The sequence below is a fragment of the Gracilinanus agilis genome, chromosome 2 (genome assembly GCF_016433145.1).
Source record: "Gracilinanus agilis isolate LMUSP501 chromosome 2, AgileGrace, whole genome shotgun sequence".
Lineage (NCBI taxonomy): Eukaryota > Metazoa > Chordata > Mammalia > Didelphimorphia > Didelphidae > Gracilinanus > Gracilinanus agilis.
The window spans coordinates 614,279,403-614,292,880 of record NC_058131.1 but is presented as its reverse complement, the minus strand read 5'-3'; the positions used below and the strand labels follow the sequence as shown (position 1 = coordinate 614,292,880).

Here is a 13,478-nt window from a genome sequence, read left to right as displayed (position 1 = left end):
GTACAGTTTTTATAGTTTTTTGGCATAGAATTAGAAAGGAAACCAATTCTACTGAAATAATAGTTATTTAAATCTATGTATTTTTTTGAATTCACAGACTCCAAGTGGAAGGATGGGGAAATTTATACAGAGGCAGATAAAATATTTTATAGAAGGAACATCTAGGAGGCAGGATGAGCCAGGAAGTAAAGTGCATGAAAGAGAGTAATCCCAATCAATTGGAAAGGATAGATTGGAATAATATTGCAAAGAGCTTTAAATGCCAGTTGGAGGAATTTATATTGGAACAGACAGGCAGAAAGGAACCATTGAAGCTTCATGAAGTGGGGACTAATATTGCCTGACCAGTGCTTTAAGAATATTATTTTGAAAACTGTATGGAGGAAGGTTTGGAAAGGGAAGAAGATGAAGACAAGGAGATGCCTTAAGAGGCTATTTTAGGGGCAGCTAGGTGGCTTAGGGGATAGAAATCCAGGCCTGGAAATAAGAGGTCCTGGTTTCAAAGCTCAGATACTTCATAACTGTGTGAACCTGAGCAAGTCCCTTAACCCCAACTGCCTCGCCTTTACCACTCTTCTGCCTTAGAGCCAATATTTAGTATTAATTCTAAGAGAGAAAGTAAGGATTTTTTTTTAATTATAGTAGTCCAGATGAGAGAGAAGTGATGAGAACTCAAGGTTGTATGTGATTCTGTACCAAGACAGTGTTGAGACTAGAAGCAGCATAGAAAGAATTTTAGAATAAATGAGAAACTAAAATGGGTTTTGGAGGTTAGAAAACAGGTTTTGAGTTGAGCTTTGAAAGACAGATAAAATTTTGATAAAGAATGGACAGGGATATTAATGTCTGCTGTATGTACCACACTGGACTGTTGTGAAGATCCAGTGTAACAATGCAGGCAAAGGAAATCTTAAATGTCAGCTTTTTGATGATGATGATTAATTGCATTAATTATAATTAATAATGATTAATAGTCATATTATTATGGTTATTAAGTATTGGTCACAAGGGCAAGGAAAAAAGGCAGCAAGGGTATATGGCTCATATCGATCCCAGCCTAGAGAGGCTGGAAGCAAGGGTATATGCATAGAAATAGTAGGAAATAAGGCTGGAAAGTTAAGTGAGAGTCAGCTTGTAGAGAAAGGGCTTGGAATTCCAAGGGGAAGAGTTCAGCCTCGAGCGGGGATGGGTCACCCCTTCATCCCCAACATCAGTCTGATCCGTCGACCCTAGGAATAGCCTGTCAGAGCCCATCTTTCCTTTATTGCCAAACCATTCTAGGCAAATGTATAAATGTGAACTCCTCAGGAGATGCCTCTCCTTTCCTCTCCTTTCCCACCAGATAACAGCATCTTCAGCTTCTTCCTCGGCCACTAGAAATTAGCCCCAAACCCTACAAAGGAGAGTGTGTGTTCCCGTGCATATGCCTTCCTGCATTCATATTGGGTGTACCAAGACACACGTTCCCCCCTCCCATGTTCACATGCCTCAACATGACATACACACATGTTGCTGCTCACTTATAGACATGTGCTTGCACGTATAAGCTGCCATCATCTCGAGGAAAAGCTGAACCTCCACCTAACTAGCTGGAGAGTGGGAATCAGGGGTGTGGATCCTGAGCTAATTTCGGGGAGCCGTATGGGGGTTCCCTCGACCTCGTATCTCCCCTCCCCTTTGTTTGCTGAGATAGGTGCCGCTGAGAGATGGGGGAATCAGGAGGGATGGATTTGGGACAAGAAGATGGTTTAGTTCAGTTTTGGAAAAGCTGCTAATGACCGCAGAGAAGCTGAGCGGTGTTCTTTCCCCTACAGCTGCCTTCTTTTCCTCCTCCTCCTCTTCCTTCATTTCCTTTTTGGTCTCTGGGGGATATGCAGGATGAATGGAGAGCTCTGGCATGTGCAGCTGGTCTCCTTCACCTCCTGGCATGTCCAAAAGAGTCCTAGTCACAAAATCGCAGGATTTTCGAGTTGGAAGGGACCTCTGCAGCCAGCTAGTCCGGCTCTTACATGAAAAAGGAATCCCTGCTCTAGCATGTGCTTGAAGGGCCACCCCTAAATCCCTGGACCCTTCATGTTATTTAGGGAGGTTTCCTGATGTCAGGTCGAAAATGGCTTCTGTATCTTCCTCTTGTTGCTTTTGATTTTCTAATCTGGAGACAAACAGAACGAGGCTAATAGCCCTTCCTTGATATATTTAAACACAGCTATTACGCTGCCTCTGAGTCTTCTCTTCTTTGATCTAAGCATCCCTAGTTCCTCCAAATTTCCCTTCTATGACGTGTACTCAAGGCCCATCCATCCAGTCATCCTAGTTGCCCTCCTTTGGGCTATTCTCAGGCTTTTCTTCAACCAGTATTTAGGAACTAAACACAATGCTTGACATGATCTGACTAGAAGAGGTCTGGGGGGGGGGGTGTCTGATCTAATAATGGCTTCTAGACCCTTGAAGGAGCATTAAAAAAATAATATCCTCACCTTCAATGACAGCACTAAGTTTGGTCACAGTTCCTTCAGAGAAAGGAACATCTGGATTGTGCTTAGGGCCTTGTTATGCCCCAAATGGGTCAGTGGCTAAGGCTGTTGTTTCTCAGGCTGGCCCATCTGCTGAGATGACTGGCCAGTAGGAGATCCAAGTCACTGGAAATCACCCAAGCAAGGGCCAAGGGCACCAGAAAAGAAACGGGCATTTGGGGACAAAGGAACAGAGCTATGCTAGGCCAGGGTTCAAAAGCCCTGGAATGAGACTAAAACTTTTCCTTCCTATTAATGGCTTAAGTTGGTAAATAGGCAATGTAGTAGGAGCCTTGGGATCTACTTCTGCCTCTGACTTTTCTGGAAATCAGTTTTCTCATCTGTAAAATGGCAATAATTATTCTGTCCCTGTCTAACCTCCAACTCCAAGGGGAGGAGTGAGAAGCAAATGAGAAAGTCTGTTGAAAACTGCTAAATGTTAACACAAATGTGAGATATCCGTATTATTTGGCATCTATTAAAGCACACACACAGATACACATTCACACATGCAAGATTCCCACATTGGCAGACTTCTTCTTAGTTAGCTCCAGCAGTCAGCAGTTCCCTCCTTTCTATCCTTCCCCCGACAGCTGCTCTTACATCCTGAAGCCTTGAGTGCTTGACCTTTGATCCTCAGGTCCAGCTTGGCTGAGCAGTTAGGGCCGGAACCTTGTAAATGAGCAGGGCTGATGGCATCTCCATCCTTCAGGTCACCCCTGCCTCAGGCCTAGACCTATAGTATTGGTAGGAGAATCTCGGGCTGTATGATGACATAGAGACTCTGGGCTTTCCTCCAATTCTGAATCTTTGTTATATCATGGACCTCTTTGGCAATCTGGTGAAGATGATGGACCCCTTAATCACAAAAATGGCTAAAAATGTTTGAAGAAATGCTGAATTTCAGTAAGAGGTTAGTAGGGGGAAAAAAAAGATAATTTTTTTTTCTATCCAAATTCACCAACCTCCTGAAATCTAGAACCTTAAGAACTCCTGTCCTGTATTCTTGTCATTCCCTAAACCCTCCATGCTCATTCCTACCACCATCTCTTTGCCTACACTCATCACCAATCTAGAATGGCTTCCCCCAACCCTACCTACTCTCCTCCATCTAGCAAAATCCTGAAGGAGGGTTATTGGCTCAAGGACCCTCTCCTTTGTGAAATCTTTCTTGATCCCCTCAGTCCCAAAGGATCTATTTCTCTGCCTCTAATTTGACACTCATCACACCTCATCCTACCTCATGTTTTCCTCTGTGTGTGTATGTGTGTCCTACTTCTGCAACTGGACTGTAGAACTCCTTTAGGACAAAGATTATTTTATCTTTCCAGCACCAAGTTCACCAGAGGGCTTTAATAAAGACTTGCTGATTGACTGAATCACAAGCTCTCAGAGTGGAAAAAGAATGGAAAGGTCATCTAGTCCAGTGCCTTACTCAGTGAATGAATCCTCTCCTATATCAAGGTGACACAGGCATAGAGCTCTAGATTGGGGATCAGGAAGACCCACGTTTAAATTTGGCCTCAGACACTTAGTAGTTGTGTGACTATGGGCAAGTCACTTAGCCTTTTACTGCTTCAATTTCCTCATCTGTAAAATGAGGAATGATAATGATAACATCTGCACCTCTCACGGTGGCTCTAATGACAAAAATGAAATATTTATGAAGTGCTTTAATAATCACTATTGTGATTTTTATTCCACACTGAGCTAAAGACATGACGTTTGAACTAATCTGGCTCCATAAATATGTCTAGAGAATAAAAGAATTTAAGTAACTTGAGGATGGTGCAGAAGGGAGATCCCTAACTCGATCCTGAACAGTGCACCCAAATTCTTCAGTACCTTACTGGGGTCCACAGTCAAGATTCATCCTCAGAGGTAGGCAGGAGTCCAACAAAACCCATGTACATTAGGAAAGGTATAAATTAGATAGAGGAGGAACTTTCAGAGAAGGGCTCTTAATTAGACAAGTGGAACTGGAGGAGAGAAGTGCCCTGAAGTTCTCTCTTTCCTAATTCTAAAATGACCTGAATCAAGTTCAGTCAGGAGATAGAGGTGAGGGTAATCTACTCTCCCTGACATCTCTTGTATATTTTTTTCCAATTGGATCCCACATTTTCTCCCCAGACCCTCCTCCTCTCTCTGTCCTCTACTTCTTCACAATACTGATTTTATTTCAACTAGAATCATTGTACTGACCTACTTCATCTTCCCTCTCCTGTCCCCTTCTTGGTCTAAAACATCGCCTGTTCCACCATGCCTCCACCCCCACTTCCACAGGAGTGAGTAGAACCAGGATCAAGGATGCTTCTGGGCTTGTCCTCTTGTAGGAATACAGAGCTACACTGTGGGAGCTCTGCCCCATCTTTTCCTGTCTCCACCAAATGCCACACACCCCAGAGGTGTTGGATAATGATGTGCTGAGTGATTGGTTGAAATGCAGAAGTCCCCCAGGCAGGAAAGAGACCAAACTTGTCTGTGTTTAGACGGGAACTTTGAGCAGGCTGGGCACTTCAAATCCCAGACTCTTGGATGCCGTCATTCTCCTTGTGAATATTAATTTACTTGTTAAGCAGTATAGCCTAGAGAAAAGAGCGCTGAGCTAAGAAGTCAGGGCACCTGGCTCCGAAGCTCGGCTCCACCATTGTGCCGGCTCTGGTGACTTTGAGTCTTGTGGCATGTGAGAGATGGAGGGAACCTTAGAGATCGTCCAGGCCAGGCTGGTACCCACAGCATGAATTTCCTCTATCTCATCCCTCACACGGGATCATCCAGCATCCACTTGAAGATCTGCATTTTACTGATGTTTATATGGCACTTTAAAAATCTACAAAACACTATACAAACATTTGTCTAATTGTCTAATTCATAACAACCTATGTGTTAGGTATGATAGGTATTAGCATCCTCATTTTATAATGAACAGATTAAGCCTTAAAGAGGTTAAATGATTTGCCACCATCACACAGTTGTTGATGGTAGAGTTGGGATCTGAACTAAGCCTTTTCTAACTCCAAATCCTGTCTACCAAGCATTAGCTGCCTCTTGATTTTAAGTGACATGAAGTTTTTAGTACCTTTTTTAGTTTTTCAGTACCTCTTATACTGTATTTGTAGATGTAGATTTAGTACCTCTTATACTGTATTTGTAGATGTAGATTTAGTACATCTTATACTTTATTTGTAGATGAGTGGACTGTTAAGTCCGCTCATCTATAAATACAGAATAAGAGATTTTGTCCAATACCACATAGAATTCCAGAAGTACTATGAACATTTCCTCAATTTGCCAGTTTAGACATTTGTATCATAAAAGGAAATAAAGTTAGTCTGGCAGAGCATGTTATTGGTAAACCTATGGTGAGTGCTGGGAATTAGTCACCTCCCCTTTCTAAGTGTTCACATACCATCTTTATTTCCTTATCTGTATAATGGGGGCATTAATATCTGTAATACTTGCTTCATAGCTTTGTTGTTTGGATTAAATAAAGTAATGTTTGTGAAAGGGTTTGTAAAGAACTCTTTGTAGACTGGAAAAACCTGTTTATTTATTTATTTACTCATTTTTTTCCTGCCTAAGTCCTTTCTAGCCAACATGTTATTTATTCTTTAGTAACATACTCTCCTCCTACTTGGTACCTATCCTTTTCTACCTCCTCCAATCTGCTCTCTTTTCTCTGGAGCTCCCCATGTTTGAAAACTTCTCTTCTTGGAACAGTCTCAGGCTAGAAATTTCCATTCTCTTAGCTGACTGCCAGCTCCCTACCTGTGACCTCTAGGGTAGGAAACTATTCAGGCCCACCTAGGAAAGACCTTTCCCCTCACTTCTGCCCTCTTCCCAATCCTCATAAAACCACTGAGTAGCTCTGAATCAGGAGCCGTCCTGCCTCCAGAATTGCCTGGGCTGCCTTGGAGCATGGACCCAGAAGTCCTAGACCATCATGCTCAAAGCTCCATAGAGACATCCTTGGGTGTATCCCTTTCTTGTCCCTTCCCCATCCTGCTGTGATATTTGTTAATCTTGGTTCCCATGTAAAAGGGCTGAGGGGCTGCCCTGACCTCTTTTCTTACTGGCTTTGCCTCTCACTCTCAAGTATGTTCAGTTAAGCTACAAGTTCTTCCCTTTTAGGCTTTTTTCATTAGCTCATCAAATAAAAGCACCTATTGCTTTCAGCATTTATTGGCTCTTAAAATTTGACGTGTAAGGAACTGTCATTGTTGCATGGTACTCTGTGGACATTACTAAATGTTTTTCACCTATATCGATCTTTCCTTTATAATCAAACTGGAAACTCTCCCAGGGCAGGCACTGTATTCCCCTACAGGATGTAAGTCAGTAATCTATATCTCATTGGACAGCAATGTTGTTAAGATCCAATCCACCAGTGTCATGTATAATTAAGTGGGCTTTTTGAAAAGAAGCTCCTAACAATTCAGGAGCCCTAGATGGGAAGGGAGGCTAATACCTTCAGTGAAAGAGCCCGAGTTAAAAGAGATCATTTCAGGTTTGAACACTGGACTGAACTGAATAAAAATTCTATGACTTCAATAGGTAGAAATGTTAAAGTCTTACCCTGAATTCAAACAATTAGCTTTATAAAAGAAAGGGGGAAAGTGGAGGTTGAAAAAGATGTAGAGGTATTGATGGATTGCAAGGGGACTCCGTGAGCCAGCAAGGGGCTGTGAGATGGTTGTCAAAAAATGTTCAAGGGATCATGGACCACATTGAGATAACAGAGCATCCAAGAATAAGGAAGAGAGAATGCTATTGTACTCTCTGGCCTCTGGGCAAAAGAATGAAAAACCTGAGGGAGTTGTCCTTGTCGCATCTTGCTGCTTCCCTTCTCTGCCCAACCAAGCCTGATCCTGGGCACCCTCTTTCTGAATCTAGGGGAGGCCCAGGATGGCAACTATGAGATATAATAAATCTAGCCCAAAGGGTTATTAATTTGAGGCTTTGGGAGGTGGGTGAAAAATGGGAGTCCATGGAATTGCTACAGCTGGTTTGAAGGCAATGGGAGCCTCAGACAGTCTTGGCAGATATCTCTTTATAATTCCCTGCAGATGTTGGTGGAGGAGGGTTTCAGGAATGAGTTGGGAGAGAGTCCACGTCTGTGTCTATGTGGGCGGGAGGCCGGCCTGGTGGGGGAGGAATGGACTGAGCCATATGCTGGTCCAGGGCAACTTCATCTGTTGGCAGTATTTCTCTTTCCTACTTCTGCTCAGATGTGTGATTTTCCCCAACACCTCACTGTGTCAGATAAGCCAGAAGCCAGGAAGGGAGGAAGAAGAAGAATGGCCCCCTCTGAGTTCCCTCCTCCCAGGCTTGTCAGTAAGCAGAGGGTCCTGCATAATGTGGACAAGTGGAGAGCCAGCCCCACTTCCCCAGCCCCCATCACCGGCTGGCAGAACCTGCAGAGCAATGCCAGGCAAGGTAGCCAGCCAGAGGAGGACAGCCTTTGGGACCCTGGTCATAGCTTGTTTGGGAAATTCTTAACTCCTTTTTTTCCTTTTTTTTTTTTTTTTTTAAAGTCCTTTTAGTTCATTCAATGATAGAATGTCAGAACTGGAAGGAACCTAAGAGTCCATCCTACAAGTGAGGAAACAGGTTCAGTGAGGGGGACCTAGCTTCCCCTAGGCCATATAGTCAGTGATAGAGCTGAGATTAGAACCCAAGATTTCTGACTACCAATCCAATGTTCTTTTTCACCATTTTGTGAATCCTTTGCAGAGCTGAAATGCCTGTGGAAGCTTCCCTAGAAATTAGAAATGATCAGGAAATAGACCAAGGCTTTCTATTGACCCATTTATGGCCTCCCTCTTAGCCCTATGTAAGCATCTGCCCCAGAGCAACAATGGAGGAAAGAGAGGAAGTAATCCATGTCCTGAAGGAAGAAAGGTTGGTCTGCTCAGTAACTCTGCCAGATCAGGATTTCATTGTGTCCTGTCTAAAGTGACAGCCCAAATGCCAAATTCTTGGTTGATATCATGGAAAGAACCCCATACTGGGAGTTAGGAGCCCTTATTCTTAGTCATCCCTCTGCTGGGTGCCCCTGGGCAAACTTCCCTTCTCTTGGTCTCAGTTTCCCCATCTGTAAATGACTAGATGAGGGATTCTTTCCTGGTGTCCACAGATCCCTCCATGAAATCTGTAGATAGATTTCAAGGGATTTATAAACTTAGATAGGAAAAAAAATACATTTTTATTTTCACTAGCCTTTGTTTTTTTTTATGCATTTAAAAAGAGGTTCACAGGCTCCACCAGACTGCCAAATGAGTCCATAACACCAAAAATAATTAAGATCCTTTCTAATTCTCACTTCCTTTGCTTCTGTGATCTTTATTATTTTCACAACTACAACATGGATTAGGACTGGGGAAGGGGAAAGAAGGTTCTGAAGAAAAGAAGGCCTGCATCTTTCAAGGAACACACAGCAAGTTAGCAAAATAGCTGAAACAGCCTCAAAATCACCAGCTCCCGCCGCTGTCCATACCTTGACATGACTGTGGGATTGAGGCCCAAGATTCCATCCTAAGCACCTTGAGACACAAAAGGCCTTTAATTGAGGACTAGTCCCAGTTCAGTGGCCTATATCTCCAAGAGAAGGCCCCCAGCACGAGATATATGCTACTTATCTGTATTTCTGATGGAAACTCTGGCTTTTAATCCACAAAAAAAAACTAGTTGAAGCTATAACTAAGCTGTGGTAAAAGAAATATTCATGCTAACACAAGCCCAGCCTCAAGGGAAAACCACACAGCCTGATTTCTATTATTAATTTAAAAACTTATCTTCTGTCTTAGTATCAGTTCTCAGATAGAAGAATGGCAAAGGCAACGCAATTTGGGTTAAGTGACTTGCCCAAGGTCACCCAGCTAGGAAATGTCTGAGGCCGGATTTGAATCCAGGTCTTCCCAACTCTAGGCCTGACTCTCTATCCACTGTACTATCTTGCTACTGCTTGATTTCTATTTTTTAAAGAATATCTCCCATTTACAATGTTCTTTAATGTTTACAAAGCTCATTCCTCATAATAACCTCGGAAGGTAGGTAGTATAAGTATCGTGCTACCCCATTATACAGCAAGTCTTGAGGTGAAGGGGAACTTGCCTGTGAACACACACCCAGCTCCAAGCTCTCCTGACACTTTTCCATTGCATCATGCTACTACCTCTTATAGAAGACACAGATATTTTGGCAATGGATAGAAGACCATCCTTGGAGCAAGTGTCCTTTTTGAAGGAGGAAAAACCCCACAGCTTATCTCACTAGGAGTTCTTCAAATAGAGGGACCCTAATGATTTCTGCTCCTCTTTTCTTTCCATGAGTAGTCAAAAAGTACTCCTGAATAGCTCTTTATTGCCCTCCTTCTCCTATCCCCATTCCTAGCTCTTAAAAGCATCTGATTTCCAGCGCTTCCCAGATCTGCGTCGGCCCTTCTCTGCAACTATCTCTCTTCCCATGTGTTCTCCATGTTGCTCCTTAAAAATTGGAACCATGAATGGAGGAGCTGTTCTCAGCTCCTTGGCTAAGGGCCGGCCTACTGTGGCTGCTGCCATCGGTGGACGTCACAGCAGGAAAATCTGCCTTCTGGTGTGGAGGGGAGTACTTTCTTACTAAATTTAAACTCCTGGGTGGTGAGTGACTGAAGGGGTTAGTTCCAGATTTTTGTTGGGCCAGAGAACACTTGCCCAAACAGGAATAGTTCACCAGGAACTAGTGTCAGGAGTGGATGAAAGGAAGTCTCCTTAGAGAATTCTAGGATTGATCTATTCTCATCTCTTCTATCACCTTCCCCCTGCCCATTACTTTTCCAGTATTAAGCCCATTCTGCCTTATGCTACTCTACCTGCCTATAATGTTCTCTTTCTCCCACCCTACTGTAATCAAAACCCACCCATTCTTCAAGCTGTAAAACAAGTCCCATCTCCTCCAGGAAGCTTTCCTCGACCACTTCAGCCTGTCCTCTGAGGTCCTACAGCACTCTAATTAGACACTCAACTATAAACTATTGAGTATCCCATATCCTGACTTCTACATTTTAAACAGAGTCTAGAAACAAATCACCGAGTGCATCTTGTCCTCAATTTCCTCGATTATTAAATAAGAAGATTGGACTCTAGGGCTCCTTTGAGCTCCAAATCTGTGATTTTGGGTGACCTTGAAGCCTTTGTCCAGGCCAGCTAGGTGATTCAGAGAATTGAGAGCCAGCCATAGAAACAAGAGTTCCTGGGTTCAAATATGACTTCCTAGCTGTGTGACCCTGAACAAGACACTTAACTCCCATTGCTTAGTCCTTACTTCTCTTTTGCCTATTGATTCTAAGACAGAAGGTAAGGATTAAAAAAATGTCCCAAAGAACTTAGCCTCCAACTTAAGTCCACCTCTTCCAGGAAACTTTCCTAGGTTAACTCTAGGCTCGTTCCAAATGCTGGCTAATTATCATATAGTAAAATTCAGGCTTTCTTAATTGAGAATTCACGATAATTTGGACTCAACAGGATTGTTATAAAGATGATGTTTGGAAAATTATAAAGCACTTTATAAATGCAAATTCTTATTATTATCCCCAAAATACCTCAAAAAAGCACTCTGGGCCTAATTGAGAGAGGGGCTATGTTTTTGTTTGGGTTTTGGTCTGGTTGTAATGATCTCATGATTTAGGAAACTCAAGTGTGGAAGCTCTCTCTACTGGTGCAAAAAGGCCCCTGTTTTCTAACTGTAGTTTTAGAGAATTGCCTGGGGCCCAAATAAATTCAACATCTTGCCCAGAGGTTGCTCTTGGCCTCCTGCTATCTTCCTGACTCTTAAATCCAGCACTCCCTACTACAGTATAGTGCCTCTCCTGCCCGTAGTTTGCTGTCTTTGAGTCTCAGCTTTCTTGCCCCCTATTCCCAACTTTTCACTCTTTCCTTCCCAGCTGCTCTTGTGTGAGTTGTCACCCTCATGATTTTGGTCTCTTCTGTCATTTCCGCAGGTTGGTGGTTTGTGAGCACATCTGAAGAGCAAGGTTGGGTCCCAGCCACATACCTAGAATCCCAGAATGGTACTCGGGATGACTCAGAGATCAACACCTCCAAAGCTGGGGAAGGTAAGTCAAGGTTGGGCGAAGGAAAGGGTGAAGAATGGGCCTATCTTGGAGGGTTGGGATCCCCAGGAATTGGTGACATACTTATCAGTAGAAATACAATTTGATGTCTCTGGCCAGTCCCATTCCCCACCATAGAAAGGCTGCTATGCTTCAGCCTGACTATTCACTGAATAAAGTCTGAATCTACCTGCTTGTCAAGGCTCCACTGAAAGAAAATAGTACCGTTCTGTGTTCCTTCCCTACTTCTAATCCACTATTCCAGTGGAACAATTAGTGGTCCAGGTCTCTGTACAAAGAGGAAAGACAGCAAAAAACCTCATATGGGCATTATACTCAAGTCCTTTCTCTCTCCCTCCTTTTTGCTCTTGAATTCCTGAGCACTCAAGTCAAGGAGGAATTGCAGACCTATGTCCTCAATTCCCACTCCTTCTTCTATTCTCCTACTCTTCTTCCAAACATTTTTGTCTTTTCTGACCAGCCTTCCCATGCTCTCAAAACCATCTCCTTCTTGCTTGTCCACAAGCTGTCCAGCAGACATTAAGGATAGAATACAGATTCTCTGAAATCCTATGATTACTGCCACATGGTAGGGGGGGGGGGGGGAGAGAAATGAAGCCTCAGACTGTCTTCCCATAATCTCACCCTCCCCACAGGTCTTGAACTGTCCCCTTCAGCATCTTCTCCCTCTCTTTTTTACTACCTGGCTTGTTCTGCTTCAGTATTTTGATCTTCCATTCTTCCTCTTCCTCTTTGAAGGAAACCATGCCTTCCCCAAAATTCCCGGCTGGTGAACCTTACACCCTCCCTCTGAATTCCTGTGAAATTCACATTATTCCACAGTGGCTATAAAACCAGAGCCAGACACTCCTTCTTTGCGTGGCTTCCTTGTTTCCCCTAATGCTAGAACCAGTCGACCCTAAGAAAGGAGTCCAAGAGAATGTTCTTTTTACCCTGATGCTGCCTGCCTGCCACATGGGCAGCTGCTGGGTATGTGGGTAAGAGTGTGTTCGTGTGTGTGTGTGTGTGTGTGTGTGTGTGTGTGTGTATCTTGTGTGTGTGTCTTGTGTGTGAGTGCACACATGTGCTTTCTGTTGTGAATTAGTTTTGCTTTGCTCGGAAGCATCTGGCATGAACCAACATGGAGAGGCCAAATACATAGACGGCCAACCAGCCTGGATGAGGTTTTTTTCTTGGTCTACTCTGGGAACTTCATGTTTAGCAAAATTATAGCTTCTTGGTTTAACTTTGGCTGGTTGAGATCTAGGCCTAGAGAATGCTCTGTCTGGATCTTTCCTCTTCAGTTTCAAAGAGATTCTTCCATACACTTTGGTCCTATTCTGAGCAACCTCTCAGTCCAGCTTGGGATTTCCTCAGAGACCTTCTGATAGGACCCAGTGAGCCTTTTAAATGAGAGAGCCTGAACCCATGGGGTTACCCCCGCCCTCAGCTCCCAGCTGGGCCCCTGCTCTTAATGACTTCCAAATGGTCCGTGTCTTGACAATGGGAAAAACTTTTCGAACAAACGATATAGCCCAGATGAATCTGTGATTGAGATGGAGAGCTGCCGCTCAGGGCCCCTTCCTAGGACTGTTTTGTAGCATCAGTTTCTTCTAGTAGAGAGGTTCCAGAGCTAGGGAGTGGCCCGATTCCTGGACCAATGAAAGTGTTCTATAAACCTCAACTCCAATTTTTGAAGTTTTTTTTAGATTTCTTATTCATCCTTCTCTAAATGTCGGTTACAGGGTGGGCCCCCACATCCCTTCTTCCTCCTGATGTAAAGCTCTTTGTTTCTTTCTCCTAACCTAACTTACCCAAAATTCTGGCTCCTGGACACTGAGCTTCCCGGAATGGGGCAGGCCCAGGAAGGGCAG

The 13,478-nt window shown here is 43.6% G+C and overlaps 1 protein-coding gene across 4 annotated transcripts in view; it reads left to right on the top strand.

Annotated features, from left to right (window-relative positions):
- SH3PXD2A (SH3 and PX domains 2A) overlaps positions 1 to 13,478 on the top strand; it is a 348,301-nt gene that overhangs the window by 299,879 nt on the left and 34,944 nt on the right. For all 4 annotated transcript variants that reach the window (XM_044665543.1, XM_044665546.1, XM_044665545.1 and 1 more), the window contains one exon: positions 11,494 to 11,607. In XM_044665543.1, the coding sequence (XP_044521478.1) occupies positions 11,494 to 11,607 (114 nt within the window). The remainder of the gene's footprint in view (positions 1 to 11,493; positions 11,608 to 13,478) is intronic.